Raw genomic sequence first — 19,344 nt, 5'->3', positions numbered from 1 at the left:
AATTTGAATTTTGGTATCCTAAAAATCTCTCAGTTCATGAATTCAACTTTATCAGGTGGTTCCCAGCGTCTTATCGATCCCCTGTTTCCCACCCTGAAGATAGGATCTCCCGAGATAACAATGGTGCCCGCAACCTAGCGGGCACAACTCCGCCGAGATATACATCCGACTAGCCAAACAATGACGGAATTCTCCCGAAACCGATACTGCCCATCAACTACAACTACAGATAAGAGCACTGCGCCAGCTCCACTGGTCACCACTGCGGACATCCCCGCGCCGGCATTGGAAGTGCCTATCACAACCCATCCTGGAATCCATTCCGATTCCGTTTGTACGACTCTGGTGCTTCACATGCGGGGATAATTACGAGCCTGGGAGGGGTCGCGCTCTTTTCTCTCCTTCCATTCCACCTTTATCTATCAGGGTTGCACTTTTACACCCGTGGACAACACCCAACTTCGGTTCCCCAATAAATATGTCTCTCCAGAGCTGGGAACACCAAGCCCAGAAGGGCAGAGATATTCTCGACAGCTCCATTCCGAAACAATGGCTTCTTTCGGCGGACAAATTGCCGCTGCCCACGCAGAAGAACGTTATCGCATTCCCTCAACAAAGCGGCCTGCTCAGTGAACGCGAGCTTACTATAACGGAGATGTCTGCCACCAAGCTGGTGGAAGAGATGAGGAAGGGTACGTTGAAGGCGGAGGAGGTGGTTGTGGCGTTTCTGAAGAGATCGGTTTTGGGGCATCAGTTGGTAAGGAGGCTTCTATTGTTTATTCGACTGCAGGGTGCTGACGAGTGGGAATATAGCTGAATTTCGCAACGGAGTTCCTCGCAGACGAGGCAATCGCTCGTGCTAAAGAGCTTGATGAATATTATCAGCAGACAGGGAAGCTGGTAGGACCTTTGGTGAGTTGGTCCATACTTCCATGGATGTGCAAGGGCTCATATTCTACATAGCACGGCGTACCGATTAGTGTGAAAGAGCACATTGGGCTCAAGAACAAGACTTGCAATACAGGTTTTGTCGCTTGGTAGGTCAAACATACTACGACTACCACAACAATTGCTGATAGGAATAGGGTCGACAAGGTTACTCCGGAAGATGCACACTTGATTCAATTGCTATCCAAGGCCGGTGCAATCTTTCATGTCCGTACAAACCAGCCACAATCCCTCATGGTAAGTAAAATCGAATATCATGTTCTCACCACTCACTAACCAAAACATAGCACCTCTGCTGCAGCAACAATATTACCGGCACAACCGTCAACCCACATAACCGTACGCTGACACCAGGCGGCTCCTCCGGCGGAGAAGGCGCCTCAATGGGATTCAAATGCGCCCCTCTAGGCATTGGCACTGATATCGGTGGATCAATCCGCTGCCCAGCCGCCTTCTGTGGAGCCTACGGTTTCCGTCCTTCCACAATGCGCATGCCGATGGCAGGAATCCAAGTCGCTGCACTAGGTCAAGAGACTATCCACGGCGTCGTGGGTCCCATGGCAAGCTCCTCTCTTGAAGATTGTGAGCTGTTCTCAAAAGCTGTTCTGGACCAAGAGCCGTGGAATGTCGAGAGGACATTGGTCCCTCTCCCGTGGAAGACTGTCACCCCGACACGCGATGTGACTATCGCCATTATGTGGGATGATGGGTAAGTTCCAGTTTCCCATTTGTCGACTCCATACTCCATACTCCATAATCCATACTCACACGGACTCCAGCATCGTCCATCCGCACCCCCCAATCACCCGTGCCCTCCGACTCGCACGCGACAAGCTCACTGCAGCCGGTATCAAAGTCGTAGACTGGGAACCGTACAAGCACGCGGAAGGCTGGGATATTATCGTAAGCATCTCCCACCTCCCCGATCCACATCCATATTCACATCCATATCCGATCCGCTAACATCCCCCAGTCAACACTCTACTACCCCGATGCCGGCTCCCGGCAACGAGAAATGCTCCGCGCCTCAGGCGAACCTGCCCGCCCATTAACAGAATGGGTCCTCTCCTACGCCCGCCCAACGTCCCTAACCCACCCCCAAGCCTGGGAATACCAACACAAGCGCGACGTCTTCATAGACGAGTACCATGCCGTCATGAAGTCGCGCGGCGTGGACTTTATCATTTCTCCACCCTACCCGGGCGTCGCGGCTGTGATGGGTGAGTCGCAGTATTGGAATTACACTGCCATTTGGAACCTGGTTGATTTGCCTTCTGCCGTGTTCCCGTCTGGGTTGACTGTTGATAAGGAGTTGGATGTGTTGGGAGATGAGAAGGAATATGTTCCTAGGAGTGAGGTTGATGAGAGGGAGTGGAGGAAGTATACGGGACCGGAGAGGTTTGAGAGGGCGCCCATTGGGTTACAGATTTCCGGCGGGAGGTTCATGGATGAGGAGGTTCTTGCTGTTGCGAGGGTTGTTGAGGGGATTGTTAGGGATGAGAGGAAGGTTCATAAGCTTTGAAGGGAAAGCTCTTTTCTGGACTGTTTGAGGAAAGACGCTTTGGTAGAAGTTTAGACCAAGAATTTGCCCATCGGCCAGCGTCATACTAGGACACTCGGCTGACACTGGGTCTCAACCTCTATCAAACAGTCCCACTCAATGCTCCGCTTGAGGCCATGTTTTTAAACAGCGATAGGGTAGCCTTGATGGGTCTCTGAATACGTGTTCACACTTGATAGATTCATGAAGAAATGATAAACTCCATTCAGAAAACGTAAATACATCCATAAAAAACCATAGACACATTATTGCCCATCCGCCCCCGTCAGGAGAGTAGCATGGGATGAGAAAAAGAAGAAAAAAAATACAGATCATCACAAGCATATCCATCACAAATATTTCCATCATAAAAAAAAGAACAACCAGAAAAGGGGGTGTTGATAACTCCAGAAAAGAAGTAGTAAAAAAAGAAACTCCAAATCAATCAACTATTTGCGCCAGAACATAGCCTTCCCCACAGTCCTACTGGCAGCCCATCTTGCCTCGGTAATGCGGTCCTTAATGGAGGGTTTCCCGGAATACCGAATCGGTTTTGAAGAACCACCTCCTTCGGACGAGGTACCCGTGGAACTTCCACCGAAAGATGAAGGTGCGAAGTTAGTCATATTGCCGGCATCGAACTTGGTCTTTCCTTCAACGATCTTGTGGATCAGATTCAGGATGGCGTATGTCGTTGATCCAATCGCACGAATAGCAGCGAGGACAGCAACAGACCAGAGGATGATGGCGAGGTAGATGTTCGTACCACCTGAATCAATACCATAGATTTCTGAAACAGCCATGCCGAGAATGACGTTGGCTACCATCCAGATGGAAACCATGTACGTGCGCACGGCGCGATAATAGTCTTCTTGCAGTTGGGATTCGGAGACAAGGGGTTCAGGAACCTCGAGGCGATCACGGAGGTTGCGGAGGGCAGCGTCGTAGCCTGAATCGATGTCGAGTTGTTCAGAGGGCATTTCAAGCAGGACTGTTGTGCCATTGACGACTTTTGCGGTACCGAGATCTGTGTTGAGGACGTTGTCTCCCTTTGTGCCCCAGGTTACGTCGTGGAGGTTGCAGAAGGCGTAGACTTGGAGGATGCAGACGTAGGACGGCATGAGGAGGAAGTATTGGATGGATGAGGTGAACATGTGCCAGGGGTCGAGGTACAGGAAGGAGATGTAGAAGTAAAGGCCAACCGTTGACAGCATGGAGAGGACAATGTTCATCATTAGGGAGCTGGAGACGTCAAGGTCGGAGTCGCCTACGCCGGCGCGGGACATGAGTTCTATCACGACGAGGTAGAGGGCACAGAAGACGGTGTAGAACATGACGATGGCGTAGACTATGATGCCGGCGAGGTAGAGGTTTTTGGCACTGGGGTTGTTAGTTGGATGAAGGGATGAGAGAGGTGAATTACTTACCCCTGAGGTCGATTACCGAGGGAGATGACGAATTGCAAACACATAACCAAAACAACAGCGTAACGGAGGACGATGAAGATGTACTTGCCCATGTTGTGGCCGAATGGATCAAGTTTTTCGTCGGTAAGGGAACCAGCAATGAAGTAGAAAGCGAGGTAGAAGTTGGCGAGACCGAAATAAGTGAATAGCAGGTTGAGGGTCTGGTACACGAACTCGATATGCAAGAGAATCTTGCGAGCGAAAGTGTGGTCTGTCTTCCAGATCTGCTTGGCGTTGAACATGGAATACACGGCAGCGAAGAAGGCACCGTTCAGCCAACGACGACGTTGCGAAATGAACTCGGGCACAGTGTCGGGCACATCAGTCTCCCCAACCGCGCTCTTGACAAATTTCAAGACCCATCTTTCTTCTCGTTTGGCCACCAACTCCCAGCAAAGAATACGATCCTCGGCCAGGTACATGTTGGCAGTAAAGACATCGGCATCCTGACCGTGCAAAGTCTCACCCTTGAAGTACTGGTTCAGTGGACCGTGACCGTCAGCATCGTTCTGCAATGCGAAGAAACGGTAGGCACTCAGAGCACCAGGCAACACAGTAATGTAACCGAAGACCGACTCCAGAGGTTTGTCAAGAATGTTAGACATCTTGTACTCGAAGTTCTGACTGGCAACGAGCGGGTTGAAGAGACCAAGCCAGTGTTTTCCTTTCCCGGCTTTAATCTCGCCGGCTGCACCGGCAACATTGGAGTCTTGATCAAATGCCTTCCACAGGTGATACAAAGCATCTGGCTCGGGTTTGGTACCAACATCAAGCAGAATACAAATGTTGGGCTGCAGGGCACGACCAAAGGCATTGAAGAACCAACGGTGAGAGTTGAGCTTCTTCTGGTTCTGCTCCTTTAAACAAAAGATGACCTGACAGGGCACAATGCCCTTCTCAGCACCCTTGAACTTGAGGTCCGAGTCAAGCGACACCTGGGTAGTGTACTCATAGACGTGTGCGGTGACGGGCTTCTGGTTGACAACGTTCTTGGCAATGCCCTCTTGGTAAACGCCCAGGGCCGCGAGAGCATTCAGGGTTCGCGGGTGAATCTTTTTACGACCATCGGCGATAATGCAAACAACAATTTTCTTCCAGCCATCCTTGCCCCAGGTACGAGATTTAGTGCGCTGGCAAAAATGGCTGATGTTCCGCATGACACCGTGCATGGTACGGGTGAAGCCGATCTCGTCTTCGTTGTACATGGTAATACAGACAAACAGCTCGGTCTCGCGTGTCGTACTACCAATCTGCTGGCGAAGCTTGTATCCTCGCTCGGTAAATTCATCCGGGTCAGACGTCACGGCCGTGTATCGCATATGGGTGAATTCGCGGTCATCGCGACGAGGCAGGAAACTGTGTAGAATGGTCGGGATCTTGCACTCAAGGATAAGCTCGCCGTTGATCAATTGAACTTCTTTCTTGACCATCTGGGTGTCGCGAACGCCTCGGCGTCCCTGCTTGTCAGGCGCGGGACCGTAGTGAAGGTTGGGATCGATCATGCTGGCTTCATCGTCGTCTTGATCCAGATCGACTTTGGACATCTCGTCTTTTTCGTCGCCCATGACGGTCGACTCGCTCATAAACGAGCGCACGCTGGCGCGAGATCCGTGGTTGATGGTCTGGCCACCACCACCGAATGGGTCTTCGCCAACAACCCCGTCTCCAATATCAATGCTGGTATCGGCACCCATGGAAGGGGCAGGGCCCGAGAACAGAGGAGCCGGAGGCAAGGGTCGTCGAGGACTTCCGCCATATCTTGAGCTAGGAGTACCAGGTCGCGGGCTACCATTGAGGTCGGCCCGTTCATAGCCGACACTCGACACGGACGGAGGGCGAATGTGTCCCGGGCTCCAAGGCCGAGTAGGAGACCCCGTTCGCGGGGGAATAGACGGGTAAACAGAGGTGTCTGCTAAACTACCAGCGGGAAGAGGCATATTCGGGATGGTGCCCACACTGGAAGTTTGGCGTGTAGGAGAAACCGCGCTGGGAACCTGATAGAATCGATCATCATATTGAGGCGCCTGGCCGGTCCTAGAATAACGAATTCGAATGTTAGAGCGCGGTCGCGACGGACTGGGAGAAAAATGCAGCTCGTCCGTATCCATCTTGAACAAAGCCGGTTCTGTTCAAAGTGGCGATGTGACGGGGATGAAACAAGTACTATGTGCAATGTTTATGGCCGACATTGAGAGACAGCCAGAACGAGCACGATCTCGCCCAGTGGTGGACCTCGCGTGCGCATTCCTGGCGCGTCTACCCAAAGCAGCGACTGAAAGGGGAAGCCAGAACTGGCGAGGAGCATGTGCTTTGTGTTGAAGGGACAACGAGTGGAATGTGTCGGGGAAAAAGGTTGCTTTTGCTTTTGGAAGGGATGTACGTACGGAGTAGTCTCATTATAGTCTGATTGGTAGGAGGATGGCTGGTAGGAGGATGGTTGATAGGAAGAAGGAGCACTGGTACCACTCAGATCGCTTTCGTTGCCGGTGGTTGGCAGCAGGCGCATGGTCGGCCCATTGCGAGACGCGGCTGAGGGAGATTCGACGTCGGATAAGAATGAGGACGTCTCATCCAAGTACGCGGGAGGCTCATCCCCGTAATTGGACGGTGGATGACGGTTCATGATGTAGAATGTGTCTTTGATCACTCAGTTCGGCATAGTAGGACTCGACGCGGTCTGGATGAGACAAGGTTCGCAATGAGACCTAGGTCAACTGGGCCGAGACACAACACGGCGACTAGCAGGGACGATACTGAGATCGATTGAAAGAGATGGAATGCGGAGTGGAATGTAGGAACGCGGAACCGAATTAAGAATCAAGGTAAAGGATCGAATAGAGAGGAGAAGCGGTTCATCCGGGATCAACAACGTGTGGAGTCAGTTGTCACGGCAACCGATTTGCAAGGCGTCTCGGAGTGTCTGAGTCTCTGCACGGGGCACACTCGAATATTGGGAACTGGCCAGGTGCGACCGCGACCGCGACCGTATGTTGGTTTAGTTGTTTGTTCCATTCATTACAATATGTTCCCATATTATTCCCAACCTTGCGCCATGTCGGGAGCATCCACCGTGTTGTTCTACAGTGGTCGGCATCCAGACTCGAGCATGGCCCAAGCTCCACCGAGTGGGTCACAGCCTCAGTACGTCAGCGATCGTAAACAGTGCATGAGTATTCATTGATATTAAAGTGCAATAACTCCAGGTATGAGAGCGCAAGAGATCATTCTTCATGGGCTGGTAGAACATCAAAACCATAAAACATGAAACATAAAGATAAAGCAGCAACTGCCAAAAACCCTCACACAATCCTTCTTTTCTCGAGTCGCCAACGGCAACACTAGTTTGTCGTATGGGATTCGGTCCGAAGTCCCCACTTCCCACTTGCAGCTGCCTACGCGTCGTTGAGCAGCGGCTCCCGCTCCCGATCACTCGATTCGGGGTGCGCCACGCGGCGGAACAGACTGTCGCGACCGGTGTACGTGGCTGTAGAGGTGTACAGCGAGACGGCAGTGAAGATGCCGAAGATGGTGAAGGCGAAGATCCACTGAAGGGCGATGATCTTGAGTGCGAGCTGCCTCAGAGCCAGTGCTGTAAGAGTGTTAGCCACATCCGCGACCTCAAGTGTGGGACAGCCCTGGAGACTTACAAAGAGTAAGGAAACTCAAACAATATCCCAAGATATAATCGTTCCGCAGCACAATGTGTTGCAAACCAATGAACAGAATCACCCAGATGAAGATATTAGCCACGATCCGACCGGGCAGGTTGTGACTGTGCACAGCGACAGCACCATTCCAGAATAGGGCAGTCAGAGTCCAAGCATACGGTCCCGCAACGGCGGGCAGGTGCACGAAGGCAGGGAGTCCACGGTGTCGCCAGTAGGTAACAGCCTGGTTGATAAAGTGGGCGATGAGAATGATCTCAGCCCACCAGAAGTAGTTACGAGTCCACAGCAGGATCCAGATCACGATGAACAAGTTGTTCAGGATGAAGTGGGTAGCGACGTTCGCGGCAGCTGCCACGATAGCCGTGTCCTTGTGGAACAGATGCCAAACATAGCTAAGCTGGGAGAGGAGGAGAAGGATCCTGGGACGGTTAGTTCGGTGGCTCCACATCTAATCCTGATTCTCGACCCCCCAGGTCAATGTCAAGGAACTCACCAGTAAACCCCAGTCACGGTGGTGTTCTGACTGAAAGGCGTATTATGCTTCCGAGCCTGCTTCCAGATCTTCTTACTATGCTTCGTATCATCCGGCGAGTGGAACGAATAATAAAAGCCGACAATCACGACAAGCACCCAGGTGAGGGGCACTAGAACGCGGTAGGTATTCAAGGCGGACGCATGGTGCGATTCACGCCGGGCAAAGGGATTATAGCTCGCCATGGCGGGACTTGGAACTGAACAAGAGTGACAGCGCCTGATCGACCCGCAGAGCGGGGAATGCGCGCTTTATAGTTTTATAGGAACACGAACCAACATTCAAAGTCATGTGTCGTATGACCTGGTTTCGACCAGTTAGATCCGACTTCCCCGGTGGCGCCATCTGCAGATGAGGTCAACTTCGGTGATGTCAGTCATTTTGGTCTGCCTTGGATTTACCGGGTGGGGACCTGGACCTTGCTTATCGATAAGGGGCCCAGTTTCTTCTTGCGACCTAGCAAAGCGCCACTTTCCGGTGAGCTACCAGAGATGGAAATCGAAATGGGGGAGTATTGGAATTCTTTGCTACGGTCCCAGGGCGCCCAAGAGTTGAGTTCGGGACGCTTGCAATGGCGGTTTCTGCGCCGTCGATCCTGTGCACGGTCCCGCGCGGGGATTCCCTGCTCTGTGAACACCCCGGTTCCTGGGTGTAGCTAGTAGTTAATTTTCTGGCATCAGAAAAAGACGGAAGCGAATGGATCAGTTCAAATGCTCGAAAATCCCAATCTCTCTTTTATTTTTTTTAGAACCAAAACATCCATCTAGCACGTAACCCGTCAAAGCGTCCGACCCTGGAAGCGCGGGGTATGATCAAAGGGGCCAAAGCCTACAATATACTTGACACATTCAAAAACCATAAATTGCAATATTCAAAGGGTATCAGCGTCATGCTCAGACCGCGTAGTTCTAAAGTAAAGGTACGTAACCCCAATCAAGACTGCCTCGCAACCCGAACCGCCTCCAAGACCTGCCCATGAATAGAAGCAGGCGCCACAACCATCCCATGACATCCAGCCAACGTTCTACCAAGACCACAATCAACATCATTCCCCGCCAGATCTGTAATCTTCACCCCCAACTCCGCCGCCAAAAGCATCCCTCCCGAATGATCCCAGATCTTCGACCGATAACTATCCTTCAACGGCACCTTGACAAATGCATTACACGCCCCAACCGCAATAGCCACATATCGCATCTGCGCAGACCACAGATCCACAGGATTCGGCCACGCACAACCCAGAAGCGCCGCAGCCTTCCCATGAACTTCCAGATTCGCCGTCTCAGAAGCTTGCGTATCGATGAACCGCACCTCTTTGGGGTCCTCGACCTGCGATACGCCCGGTAGCATCGTCCCATCTAGTAACTTGCCCGTGCCCAACGGCTGGATCGTCACTCCATGTCCAACAACCGCAGATAACATCTGTCCGTAGCCATCCTTGTCAACCAACTCCTCCGCAACACGTCGGTCGCTCAGTAGATTCGGACACCCCAGAACACCAACAACCTGCTCCCCATCCACAATCAGACTTAAACAAACAGCATACTGCTGCCCGCGCATAAAAGTAGCCGTCCCATCGACCGGGTCAAGAGTCCACGTCCGTCCACTTCGGCCTGCATTTCCTTGCGCGCCCAGGTCGATTAATGTGAGCATCTCGTCTTTCGTGGATGGGGTATACAGCATCGCTTCACTGGCTTCATCGTCCAGATGCACGGACCGGGCCAGGTCCCATGTTCGCTCGAGGAGGACCGAGTCTTGGCGAAGAGCGGTGGAGTCTTCTTCGCCGACAATTTGATCCGTTGGGAAGGTGTGGTGGATTGCGGCGATGATGGAGGCTTGCGCAGCAAAGTCGGCAATTGTTACGGGCGTTGCGTCGACTTTGTCGAAGGAGCCTTTGTCTACTTCGGAGAGGAGGCGTTTTGTTAGGAGGGCGGCGCGTTGCACAGCGAGGCGGGCGAGCTGGAGCTCTTTGGTGTAGGCGTGGGTGGTCATTTTGTGTGGCGAGGGGTGGTACACCTATATTCAAATGTTGGAAGAGGTGAGGATGAGGGTGAGGGTAATTGCGAAGGAGAATTGGTTGTCCCCGCGTGATGGAGCGGATGGTGGGTTGCTCTGGCTATTCGTCCTAGATATATTTCCGGCGATCGGTCAAGCTGAGAGGGGTCACGTGGACAGCGTCATAGTGTTTTAAAGTGGAACACTGGGGTGAAAAGATCGATTACAAGTTAATCAAGGTTTGAATAATGATTGGAATTCGTTCTAGAATCCTTTCACATTTTCAAGGTTGGTAATTGGGTCGAATAAGTTCTGGAGAGTGGAAGTTCTCGCAAACCCGCAAATACACAAAAGGCCCTGGATCACAGGCTATTAGAACACTTTAGGGCTTGGGCATAAGCTGAACGATTGAATTGCATAATACCAACCTAAGACCCAAGTGAGAATGCAATCGCATACAGAACATTCGCATCAATGGGTATCGAGATGCCTACCAATCTACATGATCGCTTGAACCTTTCCATTACGCAGTTCCCATTTTAAAGTAATCAATCGCCCTGCGATATCTTGACTACGCCTACGGAATACAGATCAACGCAAAACATAACCTCATAATCAATTGCGGGTATTACCCAGACGTGTCGTATCTAATGACCAACATTGATGCAGTGGTCTACCGTCTTTACATTAGAAAACCCCAAGGTATACCTCTTAACGCCGACCCAAAGCAACGTTAAATCAGAAAGTAGCAAATGCAAGCTCGTAGGCGAACGCCAGACTCATCTTCGCATGCTGCAGCATGTGATCGAAGCTGAGGTACTCGATCTTGTCCTCGGTCGTGTGGATCTTCTTGTCGCTGTTCTCGAACTGGGATTCGATGACGAAGGCGGATGGGTAGCCGAAGCGGCTGGCAGAGGCGTGGTCGGAGCAGGCGTAGCCACACTTTGTTTCGACGTAGGGGACGTCACAGTACTGAGAGTTGTTAGCCGAGGGTTCAGTTGGAGATGAGTGACTGGGGCAGGGGACACTTACGGTGGTGATGACCTCCTTGATGAAGTTGGTTAGGCCCTGGTCGACGTAGTCGATGATCACGCCGACGGACTCCTTAAGTCCAGCATCCAGCGTACCCTGGACGAAGCCGGTCATGTCCTGCTGAAGCATGGCCTTGACTTCGCGGAGATCTTTCTTGTACTTTCCGTAGATTGCCTGGGAGCCGAGCAGACCGCCCTCCTCTGCGGAGTACCAGTGGAACTCGATCGTGTTCTCAGCCTGACCCTTGGCGATAGCCTCGGACCGCAGCAGGGCCCGGAGAGACTCCAAGATTGTGACTGTTCCACTGCCGTCATCGTCCGCGCCCGGAGCAGCTAGGAAAGAAGGAAGGAACAGGTTGATGCTGTCCTGGTGGGCTCCCAACACGACTGTGTTGTTGCTCTGTCCAGGAATGCGGGCGATGATGCTGAATTGGCCCCAGGGGTGGCTGAACTTCTCTACAGTGGCACCGTGGTCGCTAGCACCGGAGTCGTTGATTACGTCGCTGACCTGTCCGTACAGCCATTCGGCGGAGTCGATACCGGTCTGGGACTTGTAGTACCGGGTGTGGAAGGATGTGAAGTGTTCCAAGTTCTTTCTCATGTTGGACTTGGATAGGTCTTCAGTCAAGGGCGCGATGGCTTCCTCATGCTGCATCGATCCGGGGTAATGGACGATACGCTTGGTGTGGAGAGCACCGTATTCGCCGGACTGGAACTCATCGGTGACATCGATGAAGTTGACACCGTCCTGAGGGGAACTTGTTAGCCGGGGACAACCAACAAGGTCGCATTTCGATAGTTGAGACGACTTACCAACTTCAATGCCCACTTTTCTTCTTCGGTCACCCAGCGGGTCTGGTACGGGGCCAGCTCGATCAGCCACTTAGTGGTCTGGGCATTCTGGACGATAGAGGGGACCAGAGGGGCCTGCTGGGGGAGGACCGCAGCGAAGGCGGCAGAAGCAGCTCCCAGTGCAATGGGGGCGAGGAACTTCATGATTACAACGGGAAAGATAGGATAAAAATGAGAGAGGGCAGGCCTCTCGGGTTTTGTAGGTTCTGAGAGCTCACAGCCGCAGCCGCAGGGTTTGTTATCACGCGCCCTTAGCAGTCGCCAAGCCCTTTTTGGACCCCGCGCTAAAGTAGGGTATTAATAGATGCCTTGCCTGTCCACTCTGAAACGGCCTGTTTTACCCTATCCTGTTCGCCTTATCACTCTGCCCCTAGTTTTCTGCCTGTGTACAACTAGAACCTGTTTTACTCAAACGGACTCACGGGTATCGGTTATGACTCGCGCGGGGGATTTGGAGAGAGTGGAGCATCAGCAACTCCGCCTCGAACTATGACTCGTCTAAGCCTCGGATCGCCGTCGGATCCCGTGAGTCACTGGCTGCCTGGCCAGCTAGGCTGCAATATCACGTGTGACTCACCTGCCAAGAGACAATATGACCTAGTTGGGAAAGTAGGGTTAGGGCCTTGACTGGATACATCACATTCCGCCAATCAGGGGAGCAATAAACTCCCGTGCGCGAGATTCGGGGAGATGGGCGTGTCCGATTGCGCGCCTTTATCTCGTTATCTGCTCTTTCATCTCGTCCTTACCTTGTATACTTGTACCCTTATACCCCTACTCATCCTTACCTAGATCGTTGAAATATGGCTATTCACCCTCAGCTACGACCCCAGAATGCACCAGGGACTCTGTCCCCCCAGCAGGCCGTGGCTATCTCCGCGTGGACGGAGCAAGCCTCGGCTTCGCTCGAGAACCTGACTCTTTCGGAGTCAAGACTCGAGGGAACCCCATCGAGACCCTCGCGTTCCGGTCTTCAAGGCGCAAGCGTACCCATCTCGATACCCCTTGACGATGAACCCCCAGTAACTCCATCGCGCGTCAAGATCGCCAGCGCCGAGACGCGCCCTCCAACCGTCAGTTTCCGGCGTCGCGAGCCACTCCAACTGGATAGCTCGAAGAGCCGCGAGGCAGTACTGAAAGGAAAGGATGGAAGTCGCCGGAGACAACGATGGGAGAACGGTATGGCCCAACGAGTCCTTGGGACTCCGTCACGAGGATGAGTTGAATGCTGATGATGATCACAAGACCGTCTACTACATAACCCGTGGGCGGAACCTCCTTCCTCCAAGGACTGGGATATTTTGCCTACTTACCCCCGACACGATCCTATGCCATACTATCTCGCTCCGCTTTGGGACGTTCACTATTCCAAGATGGCCGACCACGCACCCAAGACCGTCGTTGATAAGCACCGTGTGCCCAGGGAGCTGCGGACGAAGTTGAAGCATGCTCGTGCTGCTCGCGGTATGCTTCAGGACCTGGAAGATGAGATCCGTTTGTTCATCCGCAAGTGGAATGAGAAGCAGCTTTTCCTGCGAAGTGAGGGTCTACAGGATGCACCGGAGTCGAGCAGTGACGACTCGGAAGACGAGATCGTCTTTGTCGGCCGAAATGGCCAGATGCACGACTCGCCGGAGCGGAAGCAGAAGCTTCAGCAGCTTCGTGAAGAGATGAGCTTGCATCATGAGAGAGATGGCGAGAAGATGGTATTTGAGAGCCTGGTCGAGGACCGTTCCGCTGGATTTGGGTAAGTTTACTTCGAGGTTTCCATCACTGCTTGTGCTGACCAGGGATCCCAGTCGCTGGCTGGTGCACTCTATCGCCTCGTACTATGGCCTGCACACCTGGTCTGTTACCGTGGGCGACCCTGCCCGACGGGAAGCTTATGTGGGCTTCCGTCCACCCGCACCGGGTAGCCGAGCCGGTCTCATCACTCATCCTGCTTGTCGCGCCGAGGAGCTGATCAAGCCGGGCGATGAGCTCCCGCAGCCTCTTTATGCGCTGGTTTAGACACTGCCCGCTTTCAATGTTGGTAAGTATAGACCCGTGACGTTTAATTTTTTGTCGGGTGATGCTCAGTCTTAATGGTGCGATGTTGGCGGGATCCAGTTTCGGCGTGGTTGGTTTCAGTATATCATTCTTCATTGAACATGTTTCGATTTCGATTTCTCGGTTGTCCTCGATTAGAGCGCGAGCACGAGCATGAGCACATCAAGATAGTCAGACCTGGAGAGCATTCTGTCCAGTTCAAGTGAACTGTGCAGACCGCTTCTTCACCACCTCGTAAGTGGCACTCACACTGGCATCAGCGTACCTTGCGTAGAACCTTATGAAGTAGAGTATTTCTCCGAGGTGCATCAGGACGAGCAAGTTTCATTCCTTCTAGTCTGTGCACCGACGATCTCATGTCGTCATGTTTCTCGAAAGAAGGGGAATATCAGATCCCGATCCGACCCCTCGTCATACCACGGCCCCCACTGTTCGACCCTGAGAACCGCGTGGTCGGATTGGATCTTACTATGGTTCTCAGCCTCATGGGTAGTAGTATCCATATCAATATCAATATCGAGATCCCATTATTGCTTATATTGCAAGATTACAATACATAACCATAGGGCGCAAACGCAGCTGCAGTCGCAAATTGAAAAGATCGGATCCGGTTCGGACCGCGAACCCCACCGTTCCCCATCATGACGTCTCCGCACGTCTCTACATTCCATCGCGAGCCCAACATCCCAAGTATCCAAGCGCGATCGGACCTACCCTTGAATGACATAGCAATTTCGCCCTTCTCAGCGAGCCTAGTAGAGAAGTCAGAGTACTACCTGCGCCAGCACCTCGTGTCCAGACCGGGTCTGCGCACATCCCCGCTGACCGGCCACTCATCAGTCTGCAGGTGGGGGCACGCGGAGGTTGGAGGGGTGGTATGGCAGCGAATGATGACCCGACACACAAGCTCACGAATATTCTCGCCCAAACGGAGTCGGTCATCGCACGACTTAGAGGGAAGCCCGGTTCGTGAGGCGTGGGTTGTGCTGCCCGGCTCTGGTGATTCGCGGGCTGGGTTGCAGCCCGAAGAACTGTACGACGGGGGGCTGTGAAGAGGAAAAGAAGGGTTTCTGCGAGTGAGTGGGCTATGGTAGAGAACCTTGGAAGGTATCTTACTCAGGCGGGAGTGAGGTGTATGATCGTCGGCTTGCTCCAAAACAAAAGGAGCGCATTCCTTGCCTCATTCTTACTCTAAACCCTGAACCGAGTTTCAGTGTTGGTTGTTTTCCCCATTTTCTTTTCTTTTTTTCTAAGATAGGGAGTGCCAGTGCCCCTCTTTTTTCCCCTCCCCCTCTGAAGTCCGGATTTTTCATACCCGACGACCTGGCTGTGCCTGAATCTCGACTTGACTCGATTCTGGTCCTTCGATTTGGGAGGTATTTACCGGTTGGGATTATCCGAGCTAGGGAGCACGAACTACGAGCTACGAGCTACGAACTACTTTATTGTGTGCTCCAAACTCGAAAGTCCCCGATCCCTGTCCTCCCTGTGGCCGTCATATGATTCTTCCATCCCGGCCTATTCTTCCCGAACACCATTCTACGTGAATAACTATCCCTTCGTTCACGGCACGTCATGGGAATTTAATTTCCCTCGACATTTTGAACCGAGTTACATCCTGTTTGAACAGTGATTCCATTCAATACTCCCTTTTTCTTATAATTACGCCGGACTCGTGGTCTCGTCTTATAATCAACTCACCTCCTTACTGCCTGTCACTGTAGATCAGTGATCATGGGCTCCTATAAGTCATGCCAAGCCCGCGCTGGCAGCGGTGGCAGTTGCAGCTCAACAGATACTGATGCCTCGGTGCATTCAAAAAGCACTGCACCCACGGTGATCAGTGCTCATACAACCTGCACAATAAAGCAGCAGGACTGGCCAGAATTCGAGGATGATGGCCCGCGCGACTCCGTTTCAACATATGCATCCACCACTCGATCCCTGGCCGATCCCCCCAAAGAGCCTCTCTATGAAGTCAATGAGCGACAGGAGACATTCCCAACAGATGCACTCGCAACCACACCCTCTTCATTCGCAGGCCTATTCCCCTCATCTAGACGTCTCCTGATTCGCCACGACGATGCCACCATAGACGGCAACATGAACCTACGCGTCGACACCGTCGTCCCCCGTCGAGGCGGCTATCAACAAGACGTAACCCTCTTCCACCTCCGCATGCACGACCTGTTCTCCCGAAAGTTCTCTCTCCGCCGCTACTGCCGCGATTCAGGCCGAGAAGTATTCCACTCCTCCCGAAAAGAAATCTCTCCACCAAGTGCAACCGACCCCCGCCCCATCCTCCGCCGCTCATGGAGTAGTGTTCTCGCCAGTCTCCGCCCAATCTCAACACCCCACGCCCCCACCGAACCAACCCTCCAGCACCAAACCTCATCATGCTCAGCAAGCTCCGAACCCTGCGAAGAAGAGGAATGCAAAAGCGACAGAAAACTATCCGACTCAATCCTCCTCGAATTCTCCAATTACGCTCACGTAGAACTTAAACGTCGCGGCCCGGGAACTGCAAAGCGATACGAATTTGAATACTGGTCAACGAAATATCAATGGCGTCGCGAATTCCGCAAGGAAGGCGATCTTCGCGAAGTCTCATACTACCTAATCGACACCCGCACATCCCGCACAATCGCCCACCTAGTTCCTGAAATCCTCACCCCACTCGAAGCAGTCGAGGAAGAGAGTAAAGGTGGCTGGGTCCCACCGTGCTCAATGTGGATCAATGATACCTCCGTGTACGAGCGGATGCCCGACGTTGCCGAGTAAGTCTAAGACCCAACCGAATTGAACCCCATCTATTCCTATTTGTATCTCTATATTTGTACTATGTTGCACTTGAATTTTCATTCGTGCTTGTACGGTGGTCGCGAAGCGAAACAACGGTCCCACTAACATGGTCTAGCGTAATCGTCGCAACGGGGCTAGTGTCTCTCGTGGACGATTATATTCGTCGACGCTGGCATGGCGCCCGTCGCGTTCCATGGATCTCCCCCGCACGTTCCTCTATCTCAAAGGGACTTGAGACGGCGCGCTTGGGCCCACGTCGTCTGATCGGCGAGGTAATGCAGCGCAGAGGATCCGCGTAAGTTCCTGTGGAGCTATGCGCTGATCTGATGCATGTAATCTTCGGCTCCGGCTCGGAGAGGGGTGATGTGCTGGCTAGATTAGAATTGAGCCATGGTTCGCATGATTGATGAACTGAACGATCTGCCAATGATTTCTTTTTTACAATGATTTCTTTTTTTTTTTTTTGCTCCACTAAGCTGTGGGCTGCTTTCGCCATTTCGCTTCTTCGCTTCTCTTGGTCCTGGTGATTTGTGTGGTCGTCTGTGTTGCTGGTTTTGCTTGTGGGGGGATGGGGCTTGCATTGAGGTCTCAAGACCTGATTGAGAGAGATTCGCGTTATCTATTGGACATGGACTTCCGGATGCTCGGGGTTTCCTAGGGGTTGGCGTCTACTTCAATCTGTTTTATCTTTTCTTTTTCTTATTTTTATCTAGCATGAACCACTCAGGACGCATCTGGTGGCTATCGACAGTTCTGTTAACAGTTCAAGCACGAGCAATGCAGGCTTGCTTTTTCTTCGCACTTCTCAAGGTTTCAAGGATAGCACTTTTCGGTGTTTCTGTCGGTCTAGATAGGTTCATGGGCTCATGGGTTCGTGGGCTCACATGGGAGGGGTATAGATGGGACGCTGAAGGATTCTGCGCAGCGCATTCATGCGACTCTGCGCTGCTCTGCTGGCGGTGCATATCTCGTAGACCCAGAGCTGAAGTCGAGCCTGACCACCGCTTCACCTTGGCAATTTTCTTTTTTTGACAACTCCATGGCAGGACAATGTACACACAGACATGACTCGGTGGGGTAATACGCGAATGCGACTGGTTCTACCACGGTAGGTCGATCCCCGCTTGTGCGCCAGTGAAGAAAAAGCACCTGCTTCTACATATTCACGCTTCATGCGACGTACGTTACCTCCGGTCAAGATACGAGTCCGCTTAGCCCGGAGCACGCTATAGATTGCTAGAAGCTAACTAGTTAGTATATACATGTGCAGCGTACTAGAGTGCCGATCGATTGGCTGTGGATGAATCTTTTTTTGATCAATCGCGCCCAAGACCCTGAGCGGAATTTGCTGCCTGAGTTATTATTATCTTTATTCTTGAGTTTGCCCACACTTGTACACTCTCCTTGCAACGGCTTGCCACGAGTCGAGATCCGAGCCGCATTGCGCATTGCATTAAGGGAACCGTTCCATGGTTGAAGTGAAGCTACAGGGCTGCAAGTATGCCCAATCCGCCAGTCACTGGAATCTCACCCGTCTCTTCCAAGTGGAACTGGGGAGTCTGGGTAGGAGGTTGTTGATGCAGGCGGTTAGAGAACCACTCGTCCCAGGATTTGGATTCCACCCGGCAGAATACCATTTGCATGTCATAATTTGGATCTAAGTCTGATTCTTAAAGTTGCAGGATTTGTTTCGCGTCCGGCTTCGGTCTGGATGACGTTGAGCTCTGGCCTCGGCTAGCAACTGCTGTTCATCCAAGGATCATGCAGGGCGGCCCGGTGGCCCAGTCGCGGCACTACTCGACTTTCGAACCAAACCCCAGTAACCACTTTGCCTCATTGAATGATCTCATCACAGTGGGTGATGCGCTGGCAAGCAGTTTCTAGAATACGGCCCAACCCCCATGTACCTAAGGATGCACAAGAAAGTGCACCCGGATTAGAAAAGAGGTACTTTGGGCGCCATTTATGCACAACACCAAGCTATGGCCTCACCTCCACCGTTGGGCAGAGATCGACCGCCACCACGCAATGTAATTCATACAGCTGAGGCTGTTCTGCAAGCCGTTCCGCCGGCTCGGGACATACCTGGCAGATGAGGCAGGGACGGGGCATCGAATATCAACGTGAGATTCTCTGAGTTGTTCCCCAATTCCTAATCCCCGTCCTGTTCTGGGCCCTTCTCTCTCTCGCCTCGAATTTTTTAAGTGGGGGAGAACCTTACCTCACGGTCAATGGAGGTGGGAACCCTGTCTCCCCTTACTTAGCGTTTCTTCAAGGATAGTTGGTCTGGTCGGCGTGCGCCGGGCCGTTCCAGCTTGCAGCCTCAGAGAATGATCCGCATGTCCCTCCCGCATCGCGTCTTTGACTGGTGGATAAGAAGAGAGGGAGGGGTGAAGAGGGGATTTTGGTTGGTACCCACGCCGACGCATGATGCATAAGCCCGGTTTTCGTTAGGTTTGAC

General features: G+C 52.5%; 8 protein-coding genes across 8 annotated transcripts; 4 read left to right on the top strand and 4 right to left on the bottom strand.

The window, feature by feature from the left end:
- Positions 1-478: 478 nt before the first annotated feature.
- Positions 479-2,470, top strand: N7443_005686 (uncharacterized protein; the record flags this gene model as incomplete). Its single annotated transcript, XM_056885742.1, has 7 exons — positions 479-757; positions 814-912; positions 964-1,037; positions 1,086-1,185; positions 1,236-1,657; positions 1,728-1,851; positions 1,922-2,470. The coding sequence occupies 7 exons, from the start codon at positions 479-481 to the stop codon at positions 2,468-2,470; spliced, it is 1,647 nt and encodes a 548-aa protein (XP_056741190.1).
- Positions 2,471-2,937: 467 nt separating this feature from the next.
- On the bottom strand, positions 2,938-6,577 carry chsB (chitin synthase class II; the record flags this gene model as incomplete). The annotated part of the gene is made up of 3 exons (XM_056885741.1): positions 2,938-3,868; positions 3,916-5,988; positions 6,339-6,577. 3 exons carry the CDS (start codon positions 6,575-6,577, stop codon positions 2,938-2,940), a joined length of 3,243 nt encoding a protein of 1,080 aa, XP_056741189.1.
- Positions 6,578-7,346: 769 nt separating this feature from the next.
- On the bottom strand, positions 7,347-8,339 carry N7443_005684 (DUF1774 domain-containing protein; the record flags this gene model as incomplete). Its single annotated transcript, XM_056885740.1, has 3 exons — positions 7,347-7,543; positions 7,602-8,041; positions 8,116-8,339. 3 exons carry the CDS (start codon positions 8,337-8,339, stop codon positions 7,347-7,349), a joined length of 861 nt encoding a protein of 286 aa, XP_056741188.1.
- A 748-nt stretch (positions 8,340-9,087) lies between these two features.
- On the bottom strand, positions 9,088-10,146 carry N7443_005683 (inositol monophosphatase family protein; the record flags this gene model as incomplete). The annotated part of the gene is made up of 1 exon (XM_056885739.1): positions 9,088-10,146. The coding sequence occupies one exon, from the start codon at positions 10,144-10,146 to the stop codon at positions 9,088-9,090; it is 1,059 nt and encodes a 352-aa protein (XP_056741187.1).
- A 741-nt stretch (positions 10,147-10,887) lies between these two features.
- Positions 10,888-12,176, bottom strand: lap1 (putative aminopeptidase; the record flags this gene model as incomplete). The annotated part of the gene is made up of 3 exons (XM_056885738.1): positions 10,888-11,121; positions 11,182-11,928; positions 11,994-12,176. 3 exons carry the CDS (start codon positions 12,174-12,176, stop codon positions 10,888-10,890), a joined length of 1,164 nt encoding a protein of 387 aa, XP_056741186.1.
- A 659-nt stretch (positions 12,177-12,835) lies between these two features.
- On the top strand, positions 12,836-14,042 carry N7443_005681 (uncharacterized protein; the record flags this gene model as incomplete). The annotated part of the gene is made up of 3 exons (XM_056885737.1): positions 12,836-13,211; positions 13,278-13,779; positions 13,832-14,042. The coding sequence occupies 3 exons, from the start codon at positions 12,836-12,838 to the stop codon at positions 14,040-14,042; spliced, it is 1,089 nt and encodes a 362-aa protein (XP_056741185.1).
- Positions 14,043-14,722: 680 nt separating this feature from the next.
- Positions 14,723-15,133, top strand: N7443_005680 (uncharacterized protein; the record flags this gene model as incomplete). The annotated part of the gene is made up of 1 exon (XM_056885736.1): positions 14,723-15,133. The coding sequence occupies one exon, from the start codon at positions 14,723-14,725 to the stop codon at positions 15,131-15,133; it is 411 nt and encodes a 136-aa protein (XP_056741184.1).
- Positions 15,134-15,815: 682 nt separating this feature from the next.
- On the top strand, positions 15,816-17,182 carry N7443_005679 (uncharacterized protein; the record flags this gene model as incomplete). The annotated part of the gene is made up of 2 exons (XM_056885735.1): positions 15,816-16,858; positions 16,999-17,182. The coding sequence occupies 2 exons, from the start codon at positions 15,816-15,818 to the stop codon at positions 17,180-17,182; spliced, it is 1,227 nt and encodes a 408-aa protein (XP_056741183.1).
- Positions 17,183-19,344: the final 2,162 nt, after the last annotated feature.

The sequence above is a fragment of the Penicillium atrosanguineum genome (genome assembly GCF_028827265.1).
Source record: "Penicillium atrosanguineum strain IBT 20685 chromosome Unknown utg000004l_segment0_segment0, whole genome shotgun sequence".
Lineage (NCBI taxonomy): Eukaryota > Fungi > Ascomycota > Eurotiomycetes > Eurotiales > Aspergillaceae > Penicillium > Penicillium atrosanguineum.
Note: the sequence above shows the minus strand (reverse complement) of the source record. Positions and strands in the feature narration are given on the sequence as shown.